This window comes from Daktulosphaira vitifoliae, unplaced genomic scaffold, assembly GCF_025091365.1.
Source record: "Daktulosphaira vitifoliae isolate Bord-2020 unplaced genomic scaffold, ASM2509136v1 Scaffold_1, whole genome shotgun sequence".
Classification (NCBI taxonomy): domain Eukaryota; kingdom Metazoa; phylum Arthropoda; class Insecta; order Hemiptera; family Phylloxeridae; genus Daktulosphaira; species Daktulosphaira vitifoliae.
Window position 1 is genome coordinate 9786171 of NW_026099572.1, and position 26438 is coordinate 9812608.

Genomic DNA, 26438 nt, shown 5'->3' on the forward strand with positions numbered 1-26438 from the left:
TAGAAAAAAAACGCAATGAGGAGGGATATAACCCAAACCTCCCCCCTGGGCACGCTACTGTGCAATAGGTTTAGTTGTCACAAGATATGATTTTCATACATATATTAAGCTAAAATTTGTTTTTATATTCCTATTAACATGTTTACAAACTATTTAACATGTTTCTAATAAGTATTACTAATGAGTATTATCTGTTTTTAAAAGATATTACTAATGAGCAATGACTGTTAAATAAATAAGTTCCTGTTACGTGGTATTTTTTATGAAATTTTGTTAAATAAAAGTATTCTCTTGCTACTATAAAATTTTAATTAATTATTCTCTAAATAAATCATAAAACAAGTTGTATTACATAATACACCGTCAAATGAGCCAACAAGGTGCATTTAAATATTTTACGATAACATCCGCGTCGATATGGCTAAATATCGATGTTATTATAATGATAATAGATATTTAACTGTCCCGGGTTTAATAACCACTCAAAGGGGCTGTAGTCCCTTAGTCACTCTATTATCTACGCCAATTAACTAGACCGATATGATATTCAATTATTGGCTTATATATTGTCGTAACACAATAAGAGGGAATGTGTAATGTAATATGTACGAAGATGAAGATGAGGATGTGGTGCCTGCTGTCTAGATATTAACGTGCGTGTTGTCGTACAGCAGTCACCGTGCTCAGCTGACACTCCGGGTTAGCTGTGGGTGTCGAAACGCTGTTGTTATAGGAAGGGAATAAGGGTAACATCTAGGTATGAGGTGCAAGACACAAGTACTGTGAAATGTCGTGAAAGAGAGTAGATAGGTTTAAAAATGAAAAAACAAAGATTTTACTTTAAGCAGTAAACCGGACAGCGACAACCGAGTACTGAGACTGATGAATAACACAAGGCACTGGAGTCGACTGACCACGATGGTCAGGTCTTTTGGGTTTTTATAATAATTTGAACTATTGCCAATTTGGCAATAAATATTATTTTTTAATTCATCAGTCTCAGGAAGCGGATGTGCTGTCTGTAGTTTATTGAAATAATTCTCACAATAATGGTAACGTGACACCATCACAATATGCATAATTAAGTCTCTATTTAGGAGATAGCTAGGAGGGACAATAGTCCTCTTAACTTCTAATATCAATATTAAAGAGCAAAATATTTTAACTTACTGTCTTACAAGAATAATTTTAGCTTCGATGCGAAGCTGAGAAGGTATTGGTTTTTATTACTAAGGTATTACTAAGATGTGTTTTTTTTTTTTTTTTTTGTCTGTTACCACTTTTTCTCAGCTCTCACCGAACGGATTTCTTTCAATGATACGTCAAAAGATCACAAATCGTATCTAGTCGAAGACATTACCCTTAAAAATTGAAAAAAATTCCCTCGTTCCCCGTAAATGGGGGAAACCTCCAAAAAAATTACAAATTTAAAAATCGCTAATTTTCGATATTTTTTTAATTTTTTTTACTTAAAAGTGCCATAACTTTTTCAAAAAAGAACATATCAATATAATTTTTTTTATATAGATGCATAATATCATTACCTTTCATTTGATATCATTTTTTTGAAAATTTAACACTTAGCCTGCCCACAAGAAAGGATTTAAAATGACAACTTTTTCACAAAAAATTTACTTTTTCAACTTAAATTTTGAAAATGTTCCGGAAGGTCTAACACTTTTATATATATTTTAAATTAAAGCTAATGTAATATACTTTATTATGAAAAAAAAAAATTTCGGACTTTATCTTATCTTCATGGTGAAAATGGCTACCGAATGCTATTTTTGTGTGAAAATTTTCGATTTTGTATTTTCCATTTTTAACTTTATTATGCTATAACTTTTTGAAAAATGTATGAATCATTACAATTTTTTTATGAGAAGTAGTATTTATATAGATCTTTCATTCGACATACTGTTTTTTTAAATCGGACCATTTCCCTAAATACAGGGGGGATTCAAAACATAAAAATGCATATAGAAAGTAGAACTTTTTCAACTTAACTTTTGAAAGTGTTCCGGAAGGTCTGACACTTTTATATATATCTTAAATTAAAGCTAATGTAATATACTTTATAATGGAAAAAAAAAATTTCGGACTTTATTTTATCTTCATGGTGAAAACAGACATTAAACTTAATAAAAAAAATACGATTTTTGTAAAAAAATTCTTTTTTATATTTTTAACTTTATAATGCTATAACTTTTTGAAAGATCTATGGATCAATATAATTCTTTTTTTTGTAGATATATTTTTTTATATATATTAAATTAAAGCTAATGTAATCTACTTTATTATGTAAAAAAAAAATTTCGGACTTTATTTTGTCTTCACGGTGAAAATGGCTACCAAATGCTATTATTGTGTGAAAATTCTCAATTTTATTTTTTACATTTTTAACTTTATAATGCTATAACTTATTGAAAAGTGTATTGATCAATATAATTTTTTTATGGGAAATTCTATTTTTTAATAATCCCTTTTTCATTCGACATACTTTATCTTAATCAGGATATTAATAAGGAACTAGCAGTTTATGAAGCTTTTGGAATAATCCACCAATTTTTTAAAATTAAACACTATCTAAAGATTTGCATCGAAGCGTTTTTTTTTATAGTGATTTTAATCACTGTCAGATATCATAATACTTGATCCAACTATGTCACGTCACCACTTTGCCGTGATCCTCTTGTGCTGGGTTTTTTTATTCTAATACTGATAATTATGATTTAACCTTTTTTAAATAGTGAAATAGTTATAATACATTTGTCTTGTGCGAACAAAGTTGTTTCCCTCAGTGTATGGAGGTACGCATGCCCACAAGAGCAATGTTTGGAAGACCGGCAGTGTTGTCCGAGCAATATGCAGAAACGTATACTATTAGAGAGTCGTGGCGATCGTGTGAGTGCGCGTTGGATTCACCTGCGATCTTGTTAAAATATTAGTACATTACTAATTGGGCAATTTATTTTTAGAATTAACTGCGTGTACGCTCGTCGTTATCGGTTGCTATAATAGTATAAACGCTATTATTATTATTTTCATTTCTATTTTCTACTGCGACCTTTCAAATAATAATATGTGTATTGTGTTTTATTTTATTATGTTTAATTTGACAATTTTTTATATATATGACTATAGATATAGATATGACTATAACCATCAGCATTCACGAGACGCCACTGATCATAAGAAAGTTTCATGGTGATAGGAAAAATTATGTGACTTTATTATTTTTTTTGCTCATCAATATTATTTAAAGGATGATTCTTAAATAATTTGCTGACGCCAAATTTCATGTAGCCATTCCACGCCAAATTCTTAAATACGACCATGTATATAATCATTTTAATCCGTTTAGGTTGTTTGTGTTACACAAAAAATATGAAAAACTTTTTATTCTCCCTCGCCTTTATCTCAACTACTTAACACGTTGATGGACAAAATCATATATGACAGTAATATTCAAATTTGACGTCTGGGGTCACTTTTCAATATTACTGCTATAACAGTGGTATAAAAACTATTCTAATAATGTCATTACTGATAAAGCAGTAATATTTTCAATGATTTCTTATGAAGGAGGAAGTTGTTCTGACCCCATGCATCTCATAAAACCAGTGTTGAAGTATGTTGCTCGACTTTTTAGTTACAGCTGATGTTATCGTATACTTTATTATCATAACATTATATTTTTTAACAAAAATTGATGTAAACATTTTCATTCTATTTAGTTTTATTTTGTTAAGGGCATTTATTTGGTTTTTAGTTTTATTAATTTAAGTTCATTATTCATCCATGTTGAACTGGAGTGATAAACAATTTCTTTTATTGAAACGTATAACGACTCCAATAATAATTACAACTGCAATGTCTTCTGAATCATTCAATTTATATGTGATTGATAATAATCAATAATATTGAATATATTAATAATAATAATACTAATAATATTAGAAAACAAAAAAGCGTTTGGGTAAAATACAATTAATATACGTGTCGGTACAATTATGTCAGTCGACTAGTCCACAAATTGAAAGTCGACCGTGTCGATCGACTCAGTCGATTAACACCATTCGGTATAGTGTGAACGCGGCTTAATACAAAACATAAAACTATAATAACGATTTATAGATCCGACGACAATAAAAAACCACATTTCTAACAATATGAGAACTGATAGTCTTTTTCGTTACAAGTCCATTGTTAATAAATCATATGATAAAATGTACTGAAGTTGTAATTCTTATAACTAGTTATTAGTATTTCAAAAATACCGCAAAATAATTTTTTAAAAATAGAATGTAAATATTGACAATCGTTATGACACCTAATATCATAACGTCATTATGTCTAAAGATCTTTATGTTGTTTATTTAAAAAGCCACTATCAATCATCTATTCAACATTACAACATAACTCTTCTCCAACTATTGGGGATAATAAATGAGATCGGCTCTGCTATAACATTTTTACGGAATTTTGCACCAAAAAACTCAATTTTCATTAAGGCTAATAAACTAGTATAAATGCAATTTGTATGTGACTATTAAAGTTCCCGTGTGGTCACCCATCCGAGTAACAACAGCAAACAACGCACCTGAACATCAGCGCTAAGGAGATGACTGAATGATCCACTGCACCACACCACACATAATCAATCATCAAATAGTCAGTATAATTGTGACGTTAATTCAGAAACAAGAAAAGAAAAAAATTTTAACGAGATTATAATTTTGTGCTAAATATTTTTAAAGATATTTCAATATAAAGTAACCTTTAAGAAAATACAAAATAATAAGTTATAAAAAAATGCTGTTTTATCTAATTTTGAAACTAGAGGGCTCAATTCTGCAATAATTTTGGAATCTCTCCATAAATAAAAGTAAGTCTCGAGAAAATTTAGTAAAATTATTAGTAATATAGTATAAAATATATTTTAAAGAGTGGCTAAATTGTTTTTAATCTTAATTGTTTTCAATTATGGGTAGGGGTGGACAATTTTAATTTGCCCGAAACTTTTTATAAAGACCTGCAAATTATCCACCTTTGAAGTGTTTGAATACAAATATTGCTAAAATTATTATTTTTTCAACACATTTTGAATATTTATTTGCCAAGTAATTTTAATAATTATAAGTTTTATTTTTCCTTAAAGTGTTACGTAATAATAGTTCAAACGCCTTCAATTAAATTATCAAGGTTCTCGACATTTTTTTGACGGAAAACGTCGTTCTGAGACCTTCGTCAAACAATAAACTCCCTGAACTGCATTTAAAAATTACTCATTTATTTAACTTTATAAAAATAATATTATTCACACTAAATTTTTTCCTCAATTTTTATATTGTATATAATAAAATATAAATTTGAATTACTACCTTTTTCAGTGATTTCTACATGTAAATATGATCTAATAATTACTATATCAAGTGAAAAATTTGAAATAGCTTAATCAATGGCAGATAGTTATTAACACGCTTATATTAGTTTCACATGTATGTTTGTTGTTTGTCGTTTGTAAGTTTGTAACTCCACGCGGCACGTGTTATTATGTCGCGTATCCCTTCGTGTATGACCTTGAGACTAGACTGTCGTAACGCATTCACCTTAACCCGCTCAACACTCACCGATAACACAATTTTCCTGTATAATTTTATTTTTGGTTTTCGTACCCGTATACTCCTGCGTGTCATTAATTATATACAGGGGGTGGACAAAATAATATGAACACCATGCAATATAGTTACATATTGTTGCAAGTTGGCTACATTGTATAATTTTTGGATAAAATGGCGTAAAATTAGTATATTATTACAATATAGTAGTTATTTATAACATATTAGTGTATAACACAGGTTATACTACGAACGTTAAAATAAATTTAAAATAAAATGCGTGACCTCTCGGACTTCCAAAGAGGGCAAATAGTGGGTGCTCGATTAGCGGGAGCGTCTGTAACGGAGACATCTAAACTGTTGAACGTGTCAAGAGGGACAGTATCCACAGTAATGACAGCATACACGAAATACGGAAAAACATCATCGGCGAAAAGTAATAGTGGGCGAAATCCAAAGTTGACTGACAGGGACCGACGAACATTAAAACGGATTGTGACAAGACAACATAAAACTACCGCGGCTAAAGTTACAGCAGAACTTAACGCTCATTTGGATAATACTGAATCTATTCCGCGAAGGATTGAAGCGGTTTTAAAAGCAAATGGATTTAAATGAATTAATAAGCAACATCTTATTAATAAATAAATATTGAGTATATGTCAGGTGTTCATATTATTTTGTCCACCCCCTGTATATATATAACAAATTTTTATTGTAATTGACACGGCCCCGCGTCGTTTTGTTATACACAATGTCCCACGAGTCGTGCCACCTTTATCAGCCGTCGCTCTATTTTATGAGTATTTGACTGACCAACACCGCGCGTTATACGCCGCGGTGCAAAATCCAGCAAGTGCCGGACGGACGACGACGTCCCGCCGCTAATGATACCGCAGTCTTCTTCCCATTGCCAAAGTGATGACGTCAACAAACCAATCCGCACACGCGCACCGTCATTTACGCTGCTAACCTTTTGACGTCCGAGGAACACGCCGGACAACTCGTCGTCGACGCCAACGAAAGTGCCGCGATATTATGCGAAGATTATTTTATTATTATGTTCATCTATTCGGTTTGTTTTATTTTATGTTGAAATAACATGTTGTTGCTCATTAACAGGGTTCGGGACTTATAGCACTTAAAATCATCAAAAAAAGCACTATAAAACATAAAAAAAAGCACTCAAATAAGCAATTATAAATAAAAAAATTAATCAAAAAATCCCCAAATTTCTTAATTTTCTTTTAAATAATAAAGTACTAAATATTTGTAACTGTGCTGAATATACTTTTTTAAGATTTTAGGATTAAATACAATTAAAATGAAACTATTAAATTGAAAAAAAAATTCGGGTATTTAATTAATTTGTTCTTTTAATTATAAATTAAAATTAAAAATACAATATAAATATACAAAAAATTAATTCTGAAAGAATCAAAATGATGTCTGACTTTGACTTTCAAGTTGAATGACAAGAAATGTTAAATAATATCTTGTTTATGGATTTTTTGAAAAATTAAATATAAACTTGTGTTAATATCTCAGTATGCCATAACGTTCTAAAAATATTGTTTACCGAGAAATCCATTATAAAAAAGAAATCAACCAAGTACCACACTAGTATGACACTTCAACCATAGCTAAAGAAGTTAACGATGCCGAGGACGGCGTTGGCTATCAAATAGATAAGTTAACAAAGACAAAACTCTACAAACAAGGAAGGCAAATGAATTATTTTCCTTATTAGATCTATCAAAAACCGATAAAAAAAACCTGGGTAGGCTGCGTCATAAAGAAAATATTTTAATGTACAAAAACAGAAAAAACAAAAAACAAGCATTTGTTTTTTATTAAATCATCAAAAAAAGCAGATAAAACTGAAAATAAGCGTTTTTTGAAAAAAATCATCAAAAATAGCAAAAAAAAAAAGCATTATCTAGCAAATGCTATAAGTCCCGAGCCCTGCTCATTAATAAACAGCCCACGGGTCTCTATCCTCAAAACCAGTGACGACCACATTTTTATGACGTAAGTAGTGTCAACTGTTTCCCCAGTAAGGATCTTAACCGGTCTTACATTGGATCAAGGTAAAAAGACCATTTTCTGACTTGATTTTAACACGCTTATGTTTTATTAACACGCTTATATTAGTTTTTTAAAAAATTTTTTTTCAAATAAACCAGCTAGGTTTCCTTCGCATTCTCTCTTCTCCGAGTTACTTCAATCACACAGTTAGATAGCAGTGAATTCTCCACTCTGTTATAATAAATTGTCAATAGCGCAACAATTGTAGATTTCCACTTCGTTAATTTTTTTTTTTTAATATAAAACAAGTAGATTCGCCAGTTGTTTCTCCATACAATCTTTATCGCGCGTGAGGCGCCGCCGCTGATACACATAAAATTGCAACAATAGACAGCAATTAGTATATAGCTAGAGATTGACAAGTAGTATACAATACACTCTATATCAACGCGTTCGATATATCATTTAACAACCGGGTCCCATAAAATCGTTTGTATTATAACTTGCGTTGTAACGGGTAACAGGGAATCAGGGTTCGATTCCGGCGAGGGAGTCTGAGAAACGGCTACCACACCATGGAAAGTTGTAGGCACGCAAATTATCCACTCCCGGCACGTGGAGATAGTGACGAAAAATGATGATACGAGACAAATCAGCTATACCTCGTGTATGATACATTTCCGTACTTAAGTTTCATTATTATACTGAAGTCAAGTTTAATCTACATTAATTAATTTAAGAGTTCTTAACACACTTACACATTTATTCACAACATAGATCACTGGTTTTGTGCAGGCGAACCCTCCCACCACCAGTGAATCTATTTACACGGCATTACACAACACAGTCTGATCGGTATTAAGTGCTTTTAGCCTGTTCGGGTATGCACTATAATATTTAGTGCCCCTGTCCTTAACAATATTTTAACCAAAAACATAAATACCGAGCTATTTATGTAAAAAAAATATAGTTTATAAAAACTCCCTTTCATAACAAATGAAACTAAAAAGTAAAAAATAAATATATTTAAAAAAAACTAAAAAAACACGCTTTTAAAGCACATCGCACTAAAAAGTTAAAAATAAATATAGTTTAAAAAAACTAAAAAACACGCTTTTAATGCACATCGAACTAAAAAGTTAAAAATAATTTTTAAAATGAGATTAAAACAATTATGAATGAAAAGTACTATTTTAATTGCGTGATAAAATGAAATGAAATTATTGTGTATTGTATTATTGTGAAAAAAAGCGTGGGTGCTTTGTGCCATATTTTTCGTATATTGAACGCCCGACGATTTTTTTCACAATAATACTAGTATTTTTCGTTCATTGTTGTTTTAAGTTTATTTTATCACGCAATTAAAATAGTATTTTTCGTTCATTATTGTTTTAATATCATTTTATCACGCAATTGAAATAGTATTTTTCATTCATAATTGTTTTAATCTCATTTTAAAAATTATTTTTGACTTTTTAGTTCGATGTGCATTAAAAGCGTGTTTTTTTAAACTATATTTATTATATATTTACGATTACTTATATATTTTTACATTTCGTTCATTTTATTTAAAAGTTCTTTGCAGTGTTTTTTTTTTAATTTTTTGGTTTATTACAAAAATTTATAATTTTTATTATTCATCACTTTATTAGTTGTTAAAAAAATAATATTTTTAGTAAATTTAGTTATCTTCTACATGTTTTCTTTGTATCTTCAGTACTAGAAATGTTAGAAAAATGTAAAAGAAGTTATTATCACTATATTATTTTGAAAATTTCATATAATATACAATTATAAACATTTTGAAATAAATCTTCTAGGAGACACGTGTTAATTGTAGTGAGAGGTAAGAGGATTTAATCCTTCCGAATCTGTAATCATATTAAGCTCGCATGTCCATCAATGGTAATCCAATTAAGCTTAAACAGAATTTATTATTACATTTGGTTATCTATGTTATATTAATAACTTAAAATACTACTCAATTAAATTAAACAATTAAACAATTACATTTGATAAATAGTAAATGACTTTATATGTAAAATAATATGATATATTATTTATTATTACGTTATTTAAGAATATATAACTATAAATATAAAAAAATACATTTAAAACAATAAAAAACTGTATTTTATCAAATATTATAAATTATAAAATTAAAAATTTCGTAATACTTACGACTAGAGATGTACAATAATTAATTTTATCGGCTACTGATTGAAACTCATATGTTGGTTGACTAATATTTTTGTTACATTGTTAGAGCCTAAGCATTGTCGTACGTCGGTAGTGCCCCAACGTAGACACAAAGGTTTATTAAAGTTTTATGTATATATANGCTAAGTCAAGATTTTTAAATAGCTATTTTATTTACGAAAAGTATTAAACACAAAAGTCAAATATAATATAATAATTTAACACAAAAATTAATTAAATCTTACAAAAAGTATATAGTTATTCTTACGTCAACAACCTTACCCGCAACTCGACGTTTCTTCGACAAAAACGTCCAGTCTCGTCTCGCTCAGTATCGTCCCCCTATCCTCTTCATGTTTCCCTTTTATATTCTTTTTCCCACCATTATTAATTTGCTTACCCTGCATTTCCCTTTTATATGGAATTATTTTATTGCTTAAGAGTTCAAAAATTGCTTACTACTATTGTAAGGCTTATATTATACTAAAATCGACGTAATTCAATACTTCCTCATATAATTACTACAGCATAAACGGCGTTCACTAGTTACTTCACTTTCAATTTCTTTTAGGGCAACCCTATCGGAAGATTTTTCCTTAACTATTTTTTTAAGGCGAAACTAAATATAATTTACTAAGCAATATTCAAACATTTAATTAAATTTAATTGAATATTTTTGTTTACTTGTAGCAGTTTTATCATCATTTTAATTAATGATAATCTGTTGTGATTATAGTTAGTAACAATTACTATCCAGCACCAGGTTACAATGTTGACAGGCTATTAATGTTAAATATCTCTTAAGTGTGGTATTTGAAATGTCAATAAAAATATTTTAACTAAAAAAATTCTTAAAAATAATGCTAGAAAATGTTCCTTTTCTTTTCTGACGTAAAAAGCAACAATATTGTAGTTAAAATTATACTAATTACAATATTTTTGATTAAGTATTGTGGACATAATAAGTAAGCAAAATTTATTATGAAAATATTGAACCGGAGGTTATGAATAATGATGCTCTTAGTCAATCATTATAAGGTGTATTTTGTTAAACTACATTTGTACAAAATATATTCTTTTTAGGGACCCTTTTAGTGTCGCATCATGTAACCACGAGGCGATAGTTACACGTAACATCAATCTTTTTTAGATTTAACAATAATTATAAAATAAATAATATTCTATACTACAGTAAAAGACATATGTTGACATCGCACAACTAGTACTCAAAAAAGTTTAGAGTTATAAAAGTTACTAAGCCGAATTTATTGGTTTAGTAATAATATTATAAAAAAAATGGTATTTATAAACTACAATTTAAGTTCTTTTATTTCATTTATATTCTAGTTATAGTGGAACATGTATTTATATTTTAAGAACGCGTAAAATTATAAATACTATTTTTATAGTTTCGCCACACTATTAAAAGCTATGAGTGATGAAAAACATTTGAAATGTTAAATTATAGCTACTAATTTAATTAGAAATGATATAATTAAAAACAATATTGCAATTACTTTACTTTTTCTATAACTTTAATAAGTACAAAAGTCCACTAATTTAACAACAATGCATCTTACAGATTTGAATTGATTAATTTAGTATAGATAGCGTGCATTTAACGACCGAGATTTTCATGTGATATCATAACTATAATATGATTAATCGCACACCGAACATCACTTTATCTGCCATAAAATATCTTAATATTGCATGGGTTTTAATTTCTTCATATGACCACGCCGAAAAACTCGACTTCTTCAAGGTAATAACCTTGATATTATTATTTATAATAATTATTAATTAGTCTGATTAATTAAATCAAAATTGACCAGAAGGAAATGATTTACAAATAGTTTTATCAGGTTATATTTTTAATCAATAGTTAACAGTAAGGTCACCTAATTACTTATTATAATATTTAATATATATAAAACGTAGGTCCCCTTTTAATTTTGATTCTGTCCTCTATAAGACTCTCAAGATCCGTGTAAATTTAACATAAATAATTGTCAAGAATTTTGAATTGTACATTGAACACAACAAACATGTACTTATTAAAAGTGTTTTTAACTTCCATCGCTATTATATTTGGTCTATTCAATTTCGTTCACTCAGATTCTCAGAAAAGTTTTCATGCGAACTTTTGAAATTAGCTGCCCAATATCTGCCACTGTTTTGCTCAGTGTAAATGTTGCAAACGATAAATTTGGAAAAATCGTAAGATATTTTAATTTAATTGAAATTAAAAAAAAAACTTGTGATATTTGAACCGAATCAATCAAACATCCTAAGTTTGAAAATCAAACTTTTATAATGATACAAAAAATGGTTTGCTTGACAATGATTAAAATTAATATTCGGTTCGAGATAGAAAATGGTACCATTAAAAAATTGTAAGTTTGGTTTATGTTCAACCCTAAATACAGCATTAAAAAAACTTTAAGACATACTCAGGCATAATGAAGTTGCGTGAAGTAATTAATTATTATCGATAGCTAGTTAAATATTCACAATGTAACTATTTACTATTGTAATATTCTATTTTATATTTTGCGTACACGCATTGTAAATTTATAATATATCCATTCAATTAAAATTAAGATTTTTGGCGAATCATATTATCTTACATAAAATTCAAAATTTTAATGATGATTAATTAGTTATTTTATTCAACTGAATAATTTTTTATTTTTATTTCACAAAATAATTAACCAATAAAAATCAACAGGATTTCTCACTAAACCTACAATGCGCTTATAAAAATCTCTAGTACACTTCATAAGAATTTATAACTTGTGATTAATAGATTCACATGTAAAATTATGAAAATATGTTTCCATGACAATTTTTTCTTGAAAAATATTTGCCCAATATTATTCATGTAATTTTATGTATATAAGACTTTATATTATACAAACTAATAATAGTTTATATAAATATTGATATAATTTTAACTGTAAAACTTATATTTTTAATACATAATAGGTGATTTTGTTGTTTTTAATAGAAGATTTTGTATTTTAATTAAAAATAAAATAATTACTAAAGTATTTTAAATAAAGAAAATAGTGTATACGTTTAATTATGATAAATCATAGTTAATTATAATGAAGTGAAGTTATTTCATTTATTTTTACACATTGTTTTCAAATTAATATCAGGAGACAATGTTAAAATTAGCATATTTTTCATTTTTGTATGTATAGTATAGTCGATGCATTTGATTTTATTAATTGACATTAAGTACTTGAATCGAACGAGAACGCATAAAGATAGAGTTTTTCTTCTAAAATGAAAAAAAAATACTTTAATTAAAAAATACTTAGTATATGAAATGACTATACATGTCTTTTAGATATTATATAATTTAAAATAAAAATGTTTAAACTATTTAGAATATTGTAAACAGTCTGTACAAATTGAAATGTGTATGCTTCTGTGTTTGTATTAATAGAGTTTTATACTTATTCATTGTTGATTTGTGTCATATTAAAAATTCTCTCGTTCCCTGAAATTTGGGAAAATCATCCAAAAAATTACATTTTTTATGGGTAAATTTCGACATTTTTTAAACTTAATATGATACACTAGAAAAAATATTCACACTTTGGATATTCTTTTATGCAATTTAATAAAAATTTAATAAAAAAATGTACGGAAAAGTTTTGAAAATAAAACCACACACGTATGTTTAAATTATTTTTTACTGCACAATTTTTGGAAATATTCAGAAACGACTGAATACACTAAACTAATATAAAATTAAAGATTTTGAAATATATTGTAAGATTAAAAAAAAATTGTCCCGGCGTCTGTTCCATTATGAGAAAATAGTTGTCAAAGTAAAAAAATTCACAATTTTTTTAATAAAAATACTTTATTTAAGTATTAAATAAGTATTTTTCTTTTTCAATTATATATATGCACAAATAATAGTGTATAGAATTTTTATACTAAATTATGCAGAAAATCGTTTATAAACAGTTATAATATAATTTTATGTAAACAATTTAATTTTAATAAGCTCTTAATAAATTCAAAAGGATCAAAAAATTGGTTAAATATGAAATTTTACATCAAAATTCCACTTAGATTATTTTTAACAAAATGATTTCTTTGTAGTAAAAACTTGTCTTTTACTAATGAGTAAATATCTCAAAAACTAGAGCTGATAAAAATTTCTTGTAGAATTTTGAATTAATACATTGGGTATATATTCAAAATTAACAACAAATTATTTTCTGAATAGTTGGAGTTATCTGGTTATTGCATCAACCATTTCAATTTTGAGACACGTTTGCCAGTGTTAACGAAGTATAAATCTATTTTTATTATTTTTATCATTATACATTACTCTGACGCGCTCTTCTACCGCTCTATATATAAACATTAGGGTATCCCTTATTTTGAAAATTTTGGAAATTCTTCGGGCTCACCCCCCAAANATTAGGGTGTCCCTTATTTTGAAAATTTTGGAAATTCTTCGGGCTCACCCCCCAAATTTGTGTGTATACATATAAAAAGTGGCTACAAAAAATTTCAGGCCGATCAGATAAGCTTAACCCGTGCCGACTTGGGGTTGAAAATCGGCCAAAAGGGGTACTTTATTAGTTTTTAGCAATTAACTCGTAAATTAGCGATCTCACAAAAAAAAATGTTGAAACTAAATTGTATATCTAATTGTTTTATATAAATTAAGTCCTTACAGTTTTTCTTTTAAATCCATTAGTTTTCTAGAAAAATGTCAAAATACATAATATTTTGTAAAATTGCCGAAATTAGCATATTTACGAATATTTCATCATATATGACGAACCATGCGTGATACGACCTAATGTTTCATACAAAAATTGTTTAAAATTAAATTTTACGAAATAAAAGTAATAAGTACAAATTTCATTGAACCGATCGTTTTATTGCTAAAGCTGAAATAACTCGATCATATTACGATTTTTACTAAATATATGAATTTTATTGCTAGATTCTGTTAGTTATCATTTGGTACACTACAACATTTATCGTACAAGTACGGCGATAATACTATGGTATGACTGGTTAATGTATTGTTATTATTTTTAAATTATAAATAACTCTGGAAATCATAAATTTATTACAAATCGCAGCAATAGGTATAGTGAACTCATACTTATACCACTTTAGTCGCTCACGTCGCGTATTAAGTTGAACTGCTTCCTATTGTGTTTTTCTTTTAGTGTACGTAAAAATGTCCGTAGTATTACGAAATGACAATAAAATATTTTTAATAGAGTCTTTGACTACTCAAATTTTAGGTTCAAAACTTCCATCTATTGGGTAAGTTCTAAAAGTTTTTTTTTTATAATCTAAGAATTGTTAATCTTACTATAAGAGCAAGTGCAGCATTAACTATTCGCGAGTGTAATATTTTCTGGGAAAAAGCTCGAATTCCTACTCGATCATTTCACCACTGTGTAAATAAGTTGGTTAAATTTTATGAAAAGTGGCGCATTTTACAAAAGAATTCTCACAAAATTGGAGAAACGTTTAGAGCAAAAGAAACTGAGTTTATTAATAATTTTGATCATTTGTTTGATACCGCTCACGCCGATGCTTTAAATTTAATTAAGGTAGTTGCCGATAAACAATTTTTAATGAACCAAAGACTTCCTGGTCGAATTGGTTGTCTAGGTGGCATCGATCAAAAATTACAAGAGAAAGAAGAGAGATCTAAATAGCGTAAGATTAGAGAAACAGAAAGGCTTAGTGAATACCAAGTAGCCGGTCCATCTACTTCATATTCTACGCAAAGTATACCTTATTTATCAGATGATATAATTATAAGTTCTTCTTCATCTATAGAATCTGGGAATGAAAAATCTTTTAATGTTTTAGCAAAACAGAATAAAAGGGGTCAAACAAATATCATAACACCGAAACTTGTAGCTGCGTTAGATCGATGTAAAATAAACGCACGAGACGCAGTTTATATTATTCAAGCAACAGTTGAAGCTTTAGGTCATGATGTCGATTCTCTTATTATAAATAAGTCTTCAATACATAAATGCCGTGATGCTATGCGAATTGAACGGGCTAATTTAATAAAAAAAAATTTTCAAAGTTGTCCTCCTATGTATGTCACTGTGCATTGGAATGGAAAAATTTTACCAACTTTAAATGTAAGAGACTCGGGCATTAATAGGTTACCAATTGTGATAACTAGTAAAAATTTAGATTTATTAATTGGTATACCGAAACTAAAAAATTCGACGGGGTATGAACAAGCTAATGCTGTTCATTGTGCGTTAGATGATTGGGGCTTATTAAATATTGTCCAAGCTCTATGCTGCGATACCACCGCATCTAATATGGGACGTTTAAAAGGTTCGTGTATTTTACTAGAGCAAAAATTAGAGAAAGATCTATTGTATTTACCTTGTCGCCACCATATATATGAACTGATTTTACGCGGTGTTTTCGAAACAAAACTTCCTCAGGTAACATTAAGCCCTGATATTCCCATATTTAAAAACTTTAAAAAAAATTGGAATAATATTGATGTTTCTAATACGATCTGTGGAATAGATGACGTTGAATGTTGCTCTGCACTTGAAAATTATCGAAATAATATTCTCCAGTTTTCTAGGGCAATGTTGCGAATCGGATGTTTTAGAGATGATTATAAAGAATTGCTCGAGCTATCTATAATTTTTTTAAATGGTGACTCAGATAAAAAATTAAAATACACCCTCCTGGAGCCATGCACCAAGCTCGTTGGATGAGTAGAGCAATATATTGCTTTAAGATTTATTTATACCGAAAACAGTATTTACTAAAAACTTTTGAAATAAATGCTATTCGAGATATATGTATTTTTATTATTCGATTTTATTTAAAAGCCTGGTTTAACTGTACTGAACCGTCCAAAACTCCGAATAACGACTTAAATTTTATCAAAGAATTAAAGTTATATGAAAAAGAACAACCGTTAATTGCGAAAGCAGCGTTAAACAAAATTTGTAATCATTTATGGTACTTAACAGAGGAAACAGCTGCTTTAACATTTTTTGACGATACCATTTCAACCGAAATAAAAAAATTAATGGTTGTACCCCTTAATAATGAGTCAATAATAAACCCTAGCAAACGTTTTATTCTTTCATCGAGTGATATAGACAAATCATTTTCAGGTATAATAATTTTTGATATCTTTATTTTTTGATGACTATTGAGTGATTGATTTATTTTTTTAGAAAAAACTGTAGCTTCTTTTTTGTCAAAAAGCAGTATGAAATTTTTTGAAAGATTCGATATCAATACTAATTTTTTAAAATTGGATCCAAGTAATTGGAATACTGATGATTTTTATTTACACGGAAAAGAAATTGTATGTTCACTTAAAGTAGTAAATGACTCTGCAGAGAGAGCGGTTAAGCTAATGGAAGATTTTCATGGAAGTTTAACTGTAAACGATGAAAAAGCTTAGTTACTTTTACGCTGTGTCCAAGAACACAGAAAATTATATCCTAATTGCAACAAAGAAACATTAAAACATAGTTTTTAATGTATATTTTTGTTATAATTTGTGAATTATATTGAATTTAACATTTTGTATTTTATGTAGTAATTTTTTTTTTTATTTATACAATAATATTGAGAAGTAAGTATAATTATGCGTTTAAGTCAAACAAATACATCAATTTACAATTGAATATACAATATAAATGAAATATATTTAAATTAAGCAATAAAATTCATATATTTAGTAAAAATCGTAATATGATCTAATTATTTCAGCTTTAGCAATAAAACGATCGGTTCAATGAAATTTGTACTTATTACTTTTATTTCGTAAAATTTAATTTTAAACAATTTTTGTATGAAACATTAGGTCGTATCACGCATGGTTCGTCATATATGATGAAATATTCGTAAATATGCTAATTTCGGCAATTTTACAAAATATTATGTATTTTGACATTTTTCTAGAAAACTAATGGATTTAAAAGAAAAACTGTAAGGACTTAATTTATATAAAACAGTTAGATATACAATTTAGTTTCAACATTTTTTTTTGTGAGATCGCTAATTTACGAGTTAATTGCTAAAAACTAATAAAGTACCCCTTTTGTGCCAATTTTCAACCCCAAGTCGGCACGGGTTAAACTTATCTGATCGGCCTGAAATTTTTTGTAGCCACTTTTTATATGTATACACACAAATTTGGGGGGTGAGCCCGAAGAATTTCCAAAATTTTCAAAATAAGGGACACCCTATTAAACATATTACTAACTTCTGAAATACTATTTCAAAAGTTGTTATCAATCAATTTTTTGTTTTATAAAATGAAAAATGATTGATAGTTTTTTATAAATTTTAAAAGATAAGAATATAAACAATATATTATTAACCTTTATGTGTATCTTATAATAATAATTTTCTAGTTTTTATTGCTATAACTAAGATTATGGACATCATTACCCATATCCATGGTATTACGAACATAATACTCCTTGACGGTTGGTTAGACTGTTGCCGTAGAGGATTTGATTAAGGTACTTTTTACATGAGAGGGAAAATGATAACTTAGCCTTCCCATGGGATCAGTTGTTCCCCGCCCATTAGTTCCATCACCATTATCTGGTGTTCAAATTTAATGGAAATTCCTAATATTTTCAAATTTTATTACACAATAGTTAGTAAGTAGGTATATAAGGTTAAGTATTTGAAGAAAAAAATATTTTGAATCGAAAAATAAAAATGATTTGTAAAATTTCTATTAAATAAACTGTTTTTTGTAAAAAAAAAAAAAACCCTTAAAGAATCCAAATTTAAGATTTTTTTTTACGCCATATATGTATTTTTTAAAATTTTTAAATACTTTTGAAAATTTTTTTGAAACTGACTAACCGCAGTATTTTACTGGTTACTCTTTCTTAATGAGAGCACAATTTTTCCTCTTCTTCCTGGACGCAGTCATTTGAAATAGTAGTTGTGCGTTTATTTGAAAACCATATTTCTTTTTTCACTATTTTGCATCAGATTCAATTTCAGTATCTTTCATTTTGAGTACTTTTCATTTAGCTACTTTAAACTTTATTCAATTGATCTATTTTTCATACAGCTTAAATATTACATATTATTATTTATTCTTGGCATAGTCACATTTTGTGTTCATGTTATGAAAGTCAGATGGACTTCAATCATCGAAGTTTTATTGTAGTGTATTTGCATTAATAGAATTAAAATTTTTTAAATTGTTGATAATAATTGTCTATGTTGTAAAAGGGCACTATTCCCATTATGGTTCACTGTTTTTGAAAGTTGTTACAATTATTAGTGAATTATTATAATGATGATCCTTTTTTTTTTTTGTTTATCGATTTTTTCTTTTTAACTAATCATATAAAATATTTATTAGAAAAAGAATACTTGGCTTCTTCCGGAACAATATTTATACAGTAATAAAATCTAGTATCTCATAAACTAATTCAATTCATTATCAATATATCTTTAACAATAATTTATGTATTCTAATTGATTAGTTTAACCATAGAGAAAAAAAGACAAAAATTATTTTAAGTATAGATGATGTTGGATACGCCTTACGAGAGGGCGTTTTCTTACATTTTTTGCTATGACTGATAACGCCACTCGCATTACCACCACCGATTGTACGAGAGACTCATTACATTGGATTAGTATGTACGCGATCGTTGTACGACATCGAGTTGCTGTTGGTCCCGTTTTGTGATTTTTTTGCGTTTTCGCCACCATCATAACTTCTCCTGTTATATGATTTTACGGTGCTTGCAAGCACGTAGTTGTTTAAAAACGCTGACATATCGCTCATGCGATGCGCTCATTGAGAATTAAATTCTTACACCTTAAAGACTATTCGCGTCAGTACATTTTGTCTAGTACAATTGTCATCCCAAAAACTTCATTCGCATTCCATTCACATCATCAGTCATCATCATTAGTATCGATAAGTAATTATTAATTATATTGTTTTTGTATTATTTGTTTTATTTGACGCATTGTTGCATTAGCATTGATTACCCACATTGATATATATAATTTGGTTTATTACTTTAATACAATTAATTGTTATATATTCCTAATTCGATTTTATTCATTTATACAGTCCACTCCTATTTTTTTCTCCTTGCATGATTTTAGAGACTCTAAAAACAAACTTACACTATCCCGCAAATCATTACGGGGCGTTTCGATCAAACAGATGATATCTGACAGTGATTAATATCATTATCATAAAAAACACTCTGATTTAAATCTGTAGATAGTGTTTAATTTTTACAAATTGGTGGATTATTCCAAAAGAAAAATTAACTTCTATTTTTTGTTTTTTAACTTATTTTACGTAACATAAACTTTAGTTTAACATGTTTAATGAACGCAGTATTTGCGGAACATTTTCAAAAGTTAAGTTGTAAAAATTGTTTTTAGTGAAAGAGTTGTTATTTTGAATCTACCCCCGTGGGCAGGTAATGAGTTAGATTTTGAAAAAAATGATATCTAATAAAAGGGAAATACTTTAGGTTTCTATGTAAAAAAAATAGTTTTGATTTGTTCATTTTTAAAAAAAGTTATGGCAGTTAAAAAAAAAAAGTAATTTAAAAAATGTCGAAAATTTACTAATTTTAAAAATTGTAACTTCTATGGGGATTTCTCTTTTTACAGGGGATGAAGGAAAATTTTAAGAAAAATTTCTACAACAAGATATGATTTGTGACTTTTTGACGTATGATTGAAAGAAATCGGTTCGGTCAGTGCTAAGAAAAAGTGACGACAGACATAAAAAAAAAAACACATCTTAGTAAAATTAATACCTTAATAGTACAATTTCAGTTGGACCCCTAATTGAACCCTTATATCTTCTATTTTACTATTAAGTGTTTTATGATATATCAAGGCATACATGTTTCTGAAATCTAAATAAATAAAAATATTATTAATTGATTAAAAGTAACTAGATGTCAGTTTTTTATTTATTACTAGAATAATTCAACTTGATAAATAAATAAAATAACTTTTTATCAGCTAAAATTTGTCCGATAATCCCTATAATTTAAAATGATTATCGATAATAATAAAAAACCCAGCACAGTGGGGTCGTGGCATAGTTGGGTCCAGTATAGATGATATCTGACAGTGATTAAAATCACTATCATACAAAACGCTTCGATGTAAATCTGTAGATAGTGTTTAATTAAAAAAAAAAAAAAATTTGTTAAAATAGCATATTTTTGAATACGGTAGCCATTTGCGCATAGAAGATAGGTCGTCGGGACACATTTTTTTTTAAATTTTATAGTACATAAAATAAGCTTTAATTTGATATATGTTTAAAGGACGCAGTATTTCTGAAACATTTTCAAAAGTTCAGTTGAAAAAGATCTATGTTTTATACAGTATTTCAAGTTTTGAACGCCCCCTATATAAGGGGAAATTGTCCAATTTTAATAAAAAGTATGTCAAATGAAAGATGTACTTATAATGTATTTAGAAAAAAAAATTTGTGCTGATATATATATTTTTCAAAAAGTTATAGCATTTTTAAGTTGAAAATTTAAAATCGAAAATTTTTACAAAAAATAGTGTTTTTTTAACTACGGCAGCCGTTTAAATGTAGAAGATAGGTCGTCGGGACAAATTTTTTTTTTTCATTTTATAGTACATAAAATAAGCTTTAATTTGATATATGTTTGAAGGACGCAGTATTTCCGGAACATTTTCAAAAATTAAGTTGAAAAAGTTAATTTTTGTAAAAAAGTTTATTTTAAATCCCTCCCAATGAGCAGGTTAAGTGTTTGATTAAAGCTAAAATAAGCATATACATCGGCTATTTTTATTTTTTTAAAACACATTTTTAAAATATTTTAGACATATGACTATGCTTTACTGGATAACGAATCAAAAGTTATTTTACTAATATATCATGTAATCTATTGCAAATTATTATATTTGGTTGGCTATAAATAAATTCAGTTAACAGTACATTAAGATTCCAATCGCCATCCCGACGACAAATTAACAATCAATCTTGGAGTTATGGAAACTTATTGAAGAATATCACATTAGATGGGTAGTTTATAGTTTAATAGTCTAAAAAATTATACGTAATATTTATTTTACCTGTAAAGCTGATATTTTGTGGGTCTGCACCTTCTACATTTATTGTTTCACTAGCTTCATTTTGTGTAATATCACACATACTCAATACTTTTATAGCTTCAATAAATGTTTGTTTAGTCATCTTGCCATCTTGGTTGACATGATTTTCATAAATAGTTTTTAATTTATGCTCAACTTTTTTTGTAACTTCAAATATTCGTTTTAAAAATTTATACGAACTCATAAATACGTTTACATCTGAAGTAAAAATTATGTGTTATCAATTCATTTTTATTTAAAAGTAAAATGGTAATATCAATAATTTTATTAGTAATAATCAGTAACCGACATTTAAATAATAATATTATTTATTTATTATAATTTTATAAATGGTTTTTTATATTACTTGAAAATTTAATAATACTTTCTAAGACGTTTAATATTATATTTATTAAATTGTATACATAAGAAATATTAGTTTGAAACAAATATATCAAAATATTTCGACTAAAGACGATGTGATGAACTGGATGTTCTAAGTCCAAGTTCGATCACGCGGATAAGTGTATTTCGAGAAGAGTAAATAATAAATATAATATAACATTCATCGATTGTACACTGACCACCGAGTCAGTGATCAGGCCCCTTTTCATTAGGAATAATGAATAAATACTTTATACTTAATAAATAAAACACTTTATAAATGCTATAGTTTCTAATAATTATAATATTTCTTACTTTCTAGTTATTAATTATATAAATTTCTTAAAAACTAATATTTACATAATAATAATGAGTACATGACAACGACAATAAAGTTAACTTAAATCATCTTGTTATTATTACCTCAGACACAATTACATTTTGAAAAAGGTAAAAATAAAATACTGCACGCAATACGAAAACTATTTTTATTTGTAAGTCCAAATATAGATGTTTCAGCTTCCATGAAATCCCAGAAATGTAAATAACTCTCCAAAAAATATCAAACATTACATTTATGGTTATATAAAAATATTTTTATTAAAGTGGAAAATTATAATTAGTACTTGAATGTATAACTATTTAACACGACATTTGAAATTGTATCTCGTTCATAAAACTAGCTTACTCTATAACATAAAATTATTATTTGTAATAATTACATTTGTTAAAGTTCCAACTATTTTATAATTTTTTCAAATTCTATGAGATCCATTTGAAAACAAATAGTCCTCAATTTTAATAATTGTTCTACCAAAGTATTTTTTTGTTCTGGTTATATAACCAGTCCAATGATATTTAAACGTTATTACTTGAGATCAAAATCTGTCTGATTTGTAATAATTAATTATTTTGTTAATTAATTAAATTGTATGATAACACTTTTAATGTTATTGATTGGTAGCTTAAGATATTTTAAATAAAACTAAAACACTATATTTTTGTTAATAATCTAGACTTTACTTTTATGATGCATAAATTGCACATTTTACATACGAATAAAATAAGAATATAAATAAGAAGTATTTTAAGGATTAAAGGTGTCTTCCTCCTATTCAAGATCACATCTGCAATGACAGAAATATGCTAAAATTGTAAATGTGCCAATGATGAACACAATAATTAAATTAGAAGCATGACCTCTAGAATCGTGTGTATTGTATGTTTTAAATGCGTTACATAAGCAATTATTTATATTTATCTTATTATATTAAAAATAAAACAATTTAAAATGAATTGTTTTGGTTTTTGTGTATTATAAAAATTCAGATTAAGATTGTATTTACTGTAATTAATATAATAGAACGACAGGTTGTCATGTGATTTTTTTTACACCTTTAATTACTCACCAATAAGCGTACGCAAAATAAGCTGTACTGTTCTAAATAAACTGTAAATCAGAACTATACACAAAAAAAAACAATTTTGAGTCACTTAATGTTTTTTTAAAAATTAAACGCTGAATACCCAACACGAGTTTTATGGAAAAATATAAATATTACAATAAAATTGTATTAATTGTAACAAAATAAGCATTAATATTCATAAATGTACATGTATTTATTAGCTTTGAATCGTAGACATTGCGAAATATATCCTCATATTTTAATCTCAAATCAATGATTAAAGTGTGGGTGGACGGAGTACAATCTAGCGTCCCTTTTTAAGTCGAATCCAAAAATGCTGAAGGGACGCTTTAATTTTTAGCATTGAAGAGTGGAAAATTTATATAGATATAGATATAGAAAATTTATTCGAATGATCAAAATTTCAAAATTGTTAATAAAAAATAGCTGTAGAAAAGAAAATAATTTTATGATGTGACCATGGTAATATAAGTCCTAGGAGCATGCCAGACCATAATATAATAATTGCTATTTGTTTGTTTTTGGATTATTTAAAAGTTTAATTAATTAATTCTTTAATTTAAGCTTAAGAAACCATGTAATTTATCTATGACTACACATGGAACTAAAGGACTTACTATATTAAAGGTTACAAAGTGATAGAAATAAAAATTTAAGGTGATATAAACATTTTTTATATTAATAGAACCACCACAGTTATTAATATATATTTAGTATGTTGAATATTTTATAAATTATATTACTATATTTGTCATTTCATATTTTTATATGTAGATAACTACCAAAATTGGTTACTGTTAATATTTTTTTTTCAACTTGTTTCTGTTATAGTATAATATTTAAAATTAGAAAAAATATTTTACAATTCGGTGTTACTCTGGAACTCCCTAATTTTTTAGGAACTATAGTGCTTTAACCACTTTAACTTTAACCACTGTCCCAAACCAAAATGTTGTTGTACCTATTACCTTGATCGATACAACTAAAAGATATGCAAATATATTAAATTTATGAGCTATAATGGAATTTGTTGAAAATAAAATTTAACTTTATTATCATAATTAGAGTTTTACTTACTAAATAAAATTTCTTTATGGAATAATTTTTCAATATCAATATCATTCAATTCGTGTACTGGTTTAAAAACATACATAAGGGCTTTAAATGTTATTAAGTCCATACCTCTATCATTATGGACATTATCATTAAATATACGCTTCAGATGAAGGGATGCTAAACGACTAAATTTCGAATCCTAAAATAAATAATTAAATGTCATATAATTGAATTATATAAATTTAGAATTTATAATAATACATATTAAAATTTTTAGATAAAATTGTTTTAAACAGTGATTAAAATCATTTTCATAAAAAACGCATCGATATAAATTTGTAGATAGTATTATTTATATATGGAATTGTTGGATTATTCCAAAAGCAAATCAACTCTTATTTCCTTAAGCATATCCTGATGAAAACTTTTATGATTTATAGGTAAATTACATAAGTAAATATATATGAACGCAACGCTCGGCGCTATTCACTCGGGTTCGTTAACGTTCGTGGTTTTGTTTTGTCTTAAGTCTTTAACTATGTCGAGGATAAGGAATAAGGTGAGTGGACTGTATGTTTGAATGTAGAATGAATTTTACAAAATAAAATTATAACAATTAAATACATTATACAAGAAATATAAAATTTCACACCAATGTGAATAATCACAAAACAATTTCTTGACAACATATTCGACCGATTTATATCCAATAAAATAATTAGTAATTAAATTTAGTATGATATTGATATTCAATAATTAAAAATTGTAATTTTTATAGAAAAATATATAAACAAATAAGAAAAAAAACCCAGCACAGGGGGGTCGCGGCACAGTGGTGACGTGGTATAGATGGATCAAGTATAATGATATCTGACAGTGATTAAAATCACTATAAAAAAAAAACGCTTCGATGCAAATCTTTAGATAGTGTTTAATTTTAAAAAATTGGTGGATTATTCCAAAAGCTTCATAAACTGCTAGTTCCTTATTAATATCCTGATTAAGATAAAGTATGTCGAATGAAAAAGGGATTATTAAAAAATAGTATTTCCCATAAAAAAATTATATTGATCAATACACTTTTCAATAAGTTATAGCATTATAATGTTAAAAATGTAAAAAATAAAATTGAGAATTTTCACACAATAATAGCATTTGGTAGCCATTTTCACCTTGAAGATAAAATAAAGTCCGTTATTTTTTTTTTCCATGATAAAGTATATTACATTAGCTTTAATTTAAGATATATATAAAAGTGTCCGACTTTCCGGAACACTTTCAAAATTTAAGTTGAAAATGTCAATTTTTTGTGAAAAAGTTGTCATTTTGAATCCCCCCCTGTAGGCAGGTAAAAAGTCAGATTTATAAAAAAAATATACCAAATGATAGGTAAAAACATCATGCATCTACAAAAAAAAGAATTATATTGATTCATAGATCTTTCGAGAAGTTATAGCATTATAAAGTTAAAAATATAAAAAAGAATTTTTTTACAAAAATCGTATTTTTTTTATTAAGTTTAATGTCTGTTTTCACCATGAAGATAAAATAAAGTCCGAAATTTTTT

The 26438-nt window shown here is 27.2% G+C and overlaps 2 protein-coding genes across 4 annotated transcripts in view; one reads left to right on the forward strand and one right to left on the reverse strand.

Annotated features, from left to right (window-relative positions):
* Window positions 1-12901: 12901 nt before the first annotated feature.
* LOC126910369 (uncharacterized) overlaps window positions 12902-26438 on the reverse strand; it is an 18787-nt gene continuing 5250 nt past the window's right edge. Inside the window, exons 2-5 of one of the 3 annotated variants that reach the window (XR_007705240.1) lie at window positions 24893-25070; window positions 21987-22223; window positions 18738-19224; window positions 12902-13137 (exon numbers count right to left, since the gene is read on the reverse strand). Coding sequence is in view for 2 of the 3 variants with exons in the window: in XM_050692881.1 (XP_050548838.1) it covers window positions 20682-20782; window positions 21987-22223; window positions 24893-25070 (516 nt within the window). In the remaining variant the exon portion in view is untranslated. Of the gene's footprint in view, window positions 13138-18737; window positions 19225-20680; window positions 20783-21986; window positions 22224-24892; window positions 25071-26438 lie in introns of those variants that run through there. The other 2 variants (XM_050692882.1, XM_050692881.1) reach the window with 2 other exon arrangements.
* Window positions 16279-17567, forward strand: LOC126910367 (uncharacterized). Its single transcript, XM_050692879.1, has 2 exons — window positions 16279-17017; window positions 17081-17567. The coding sequence occupies exons 1-2, from the start codon at window positions 16588-16590 to the stop codon at window positions 17311-17313; spliced, it is 663 nt and encodes a 220-aa protein (XP_050548836.1). The 5' UTR covers window positions 16279-16587; the 3' UTR covers window positions 17314-17567.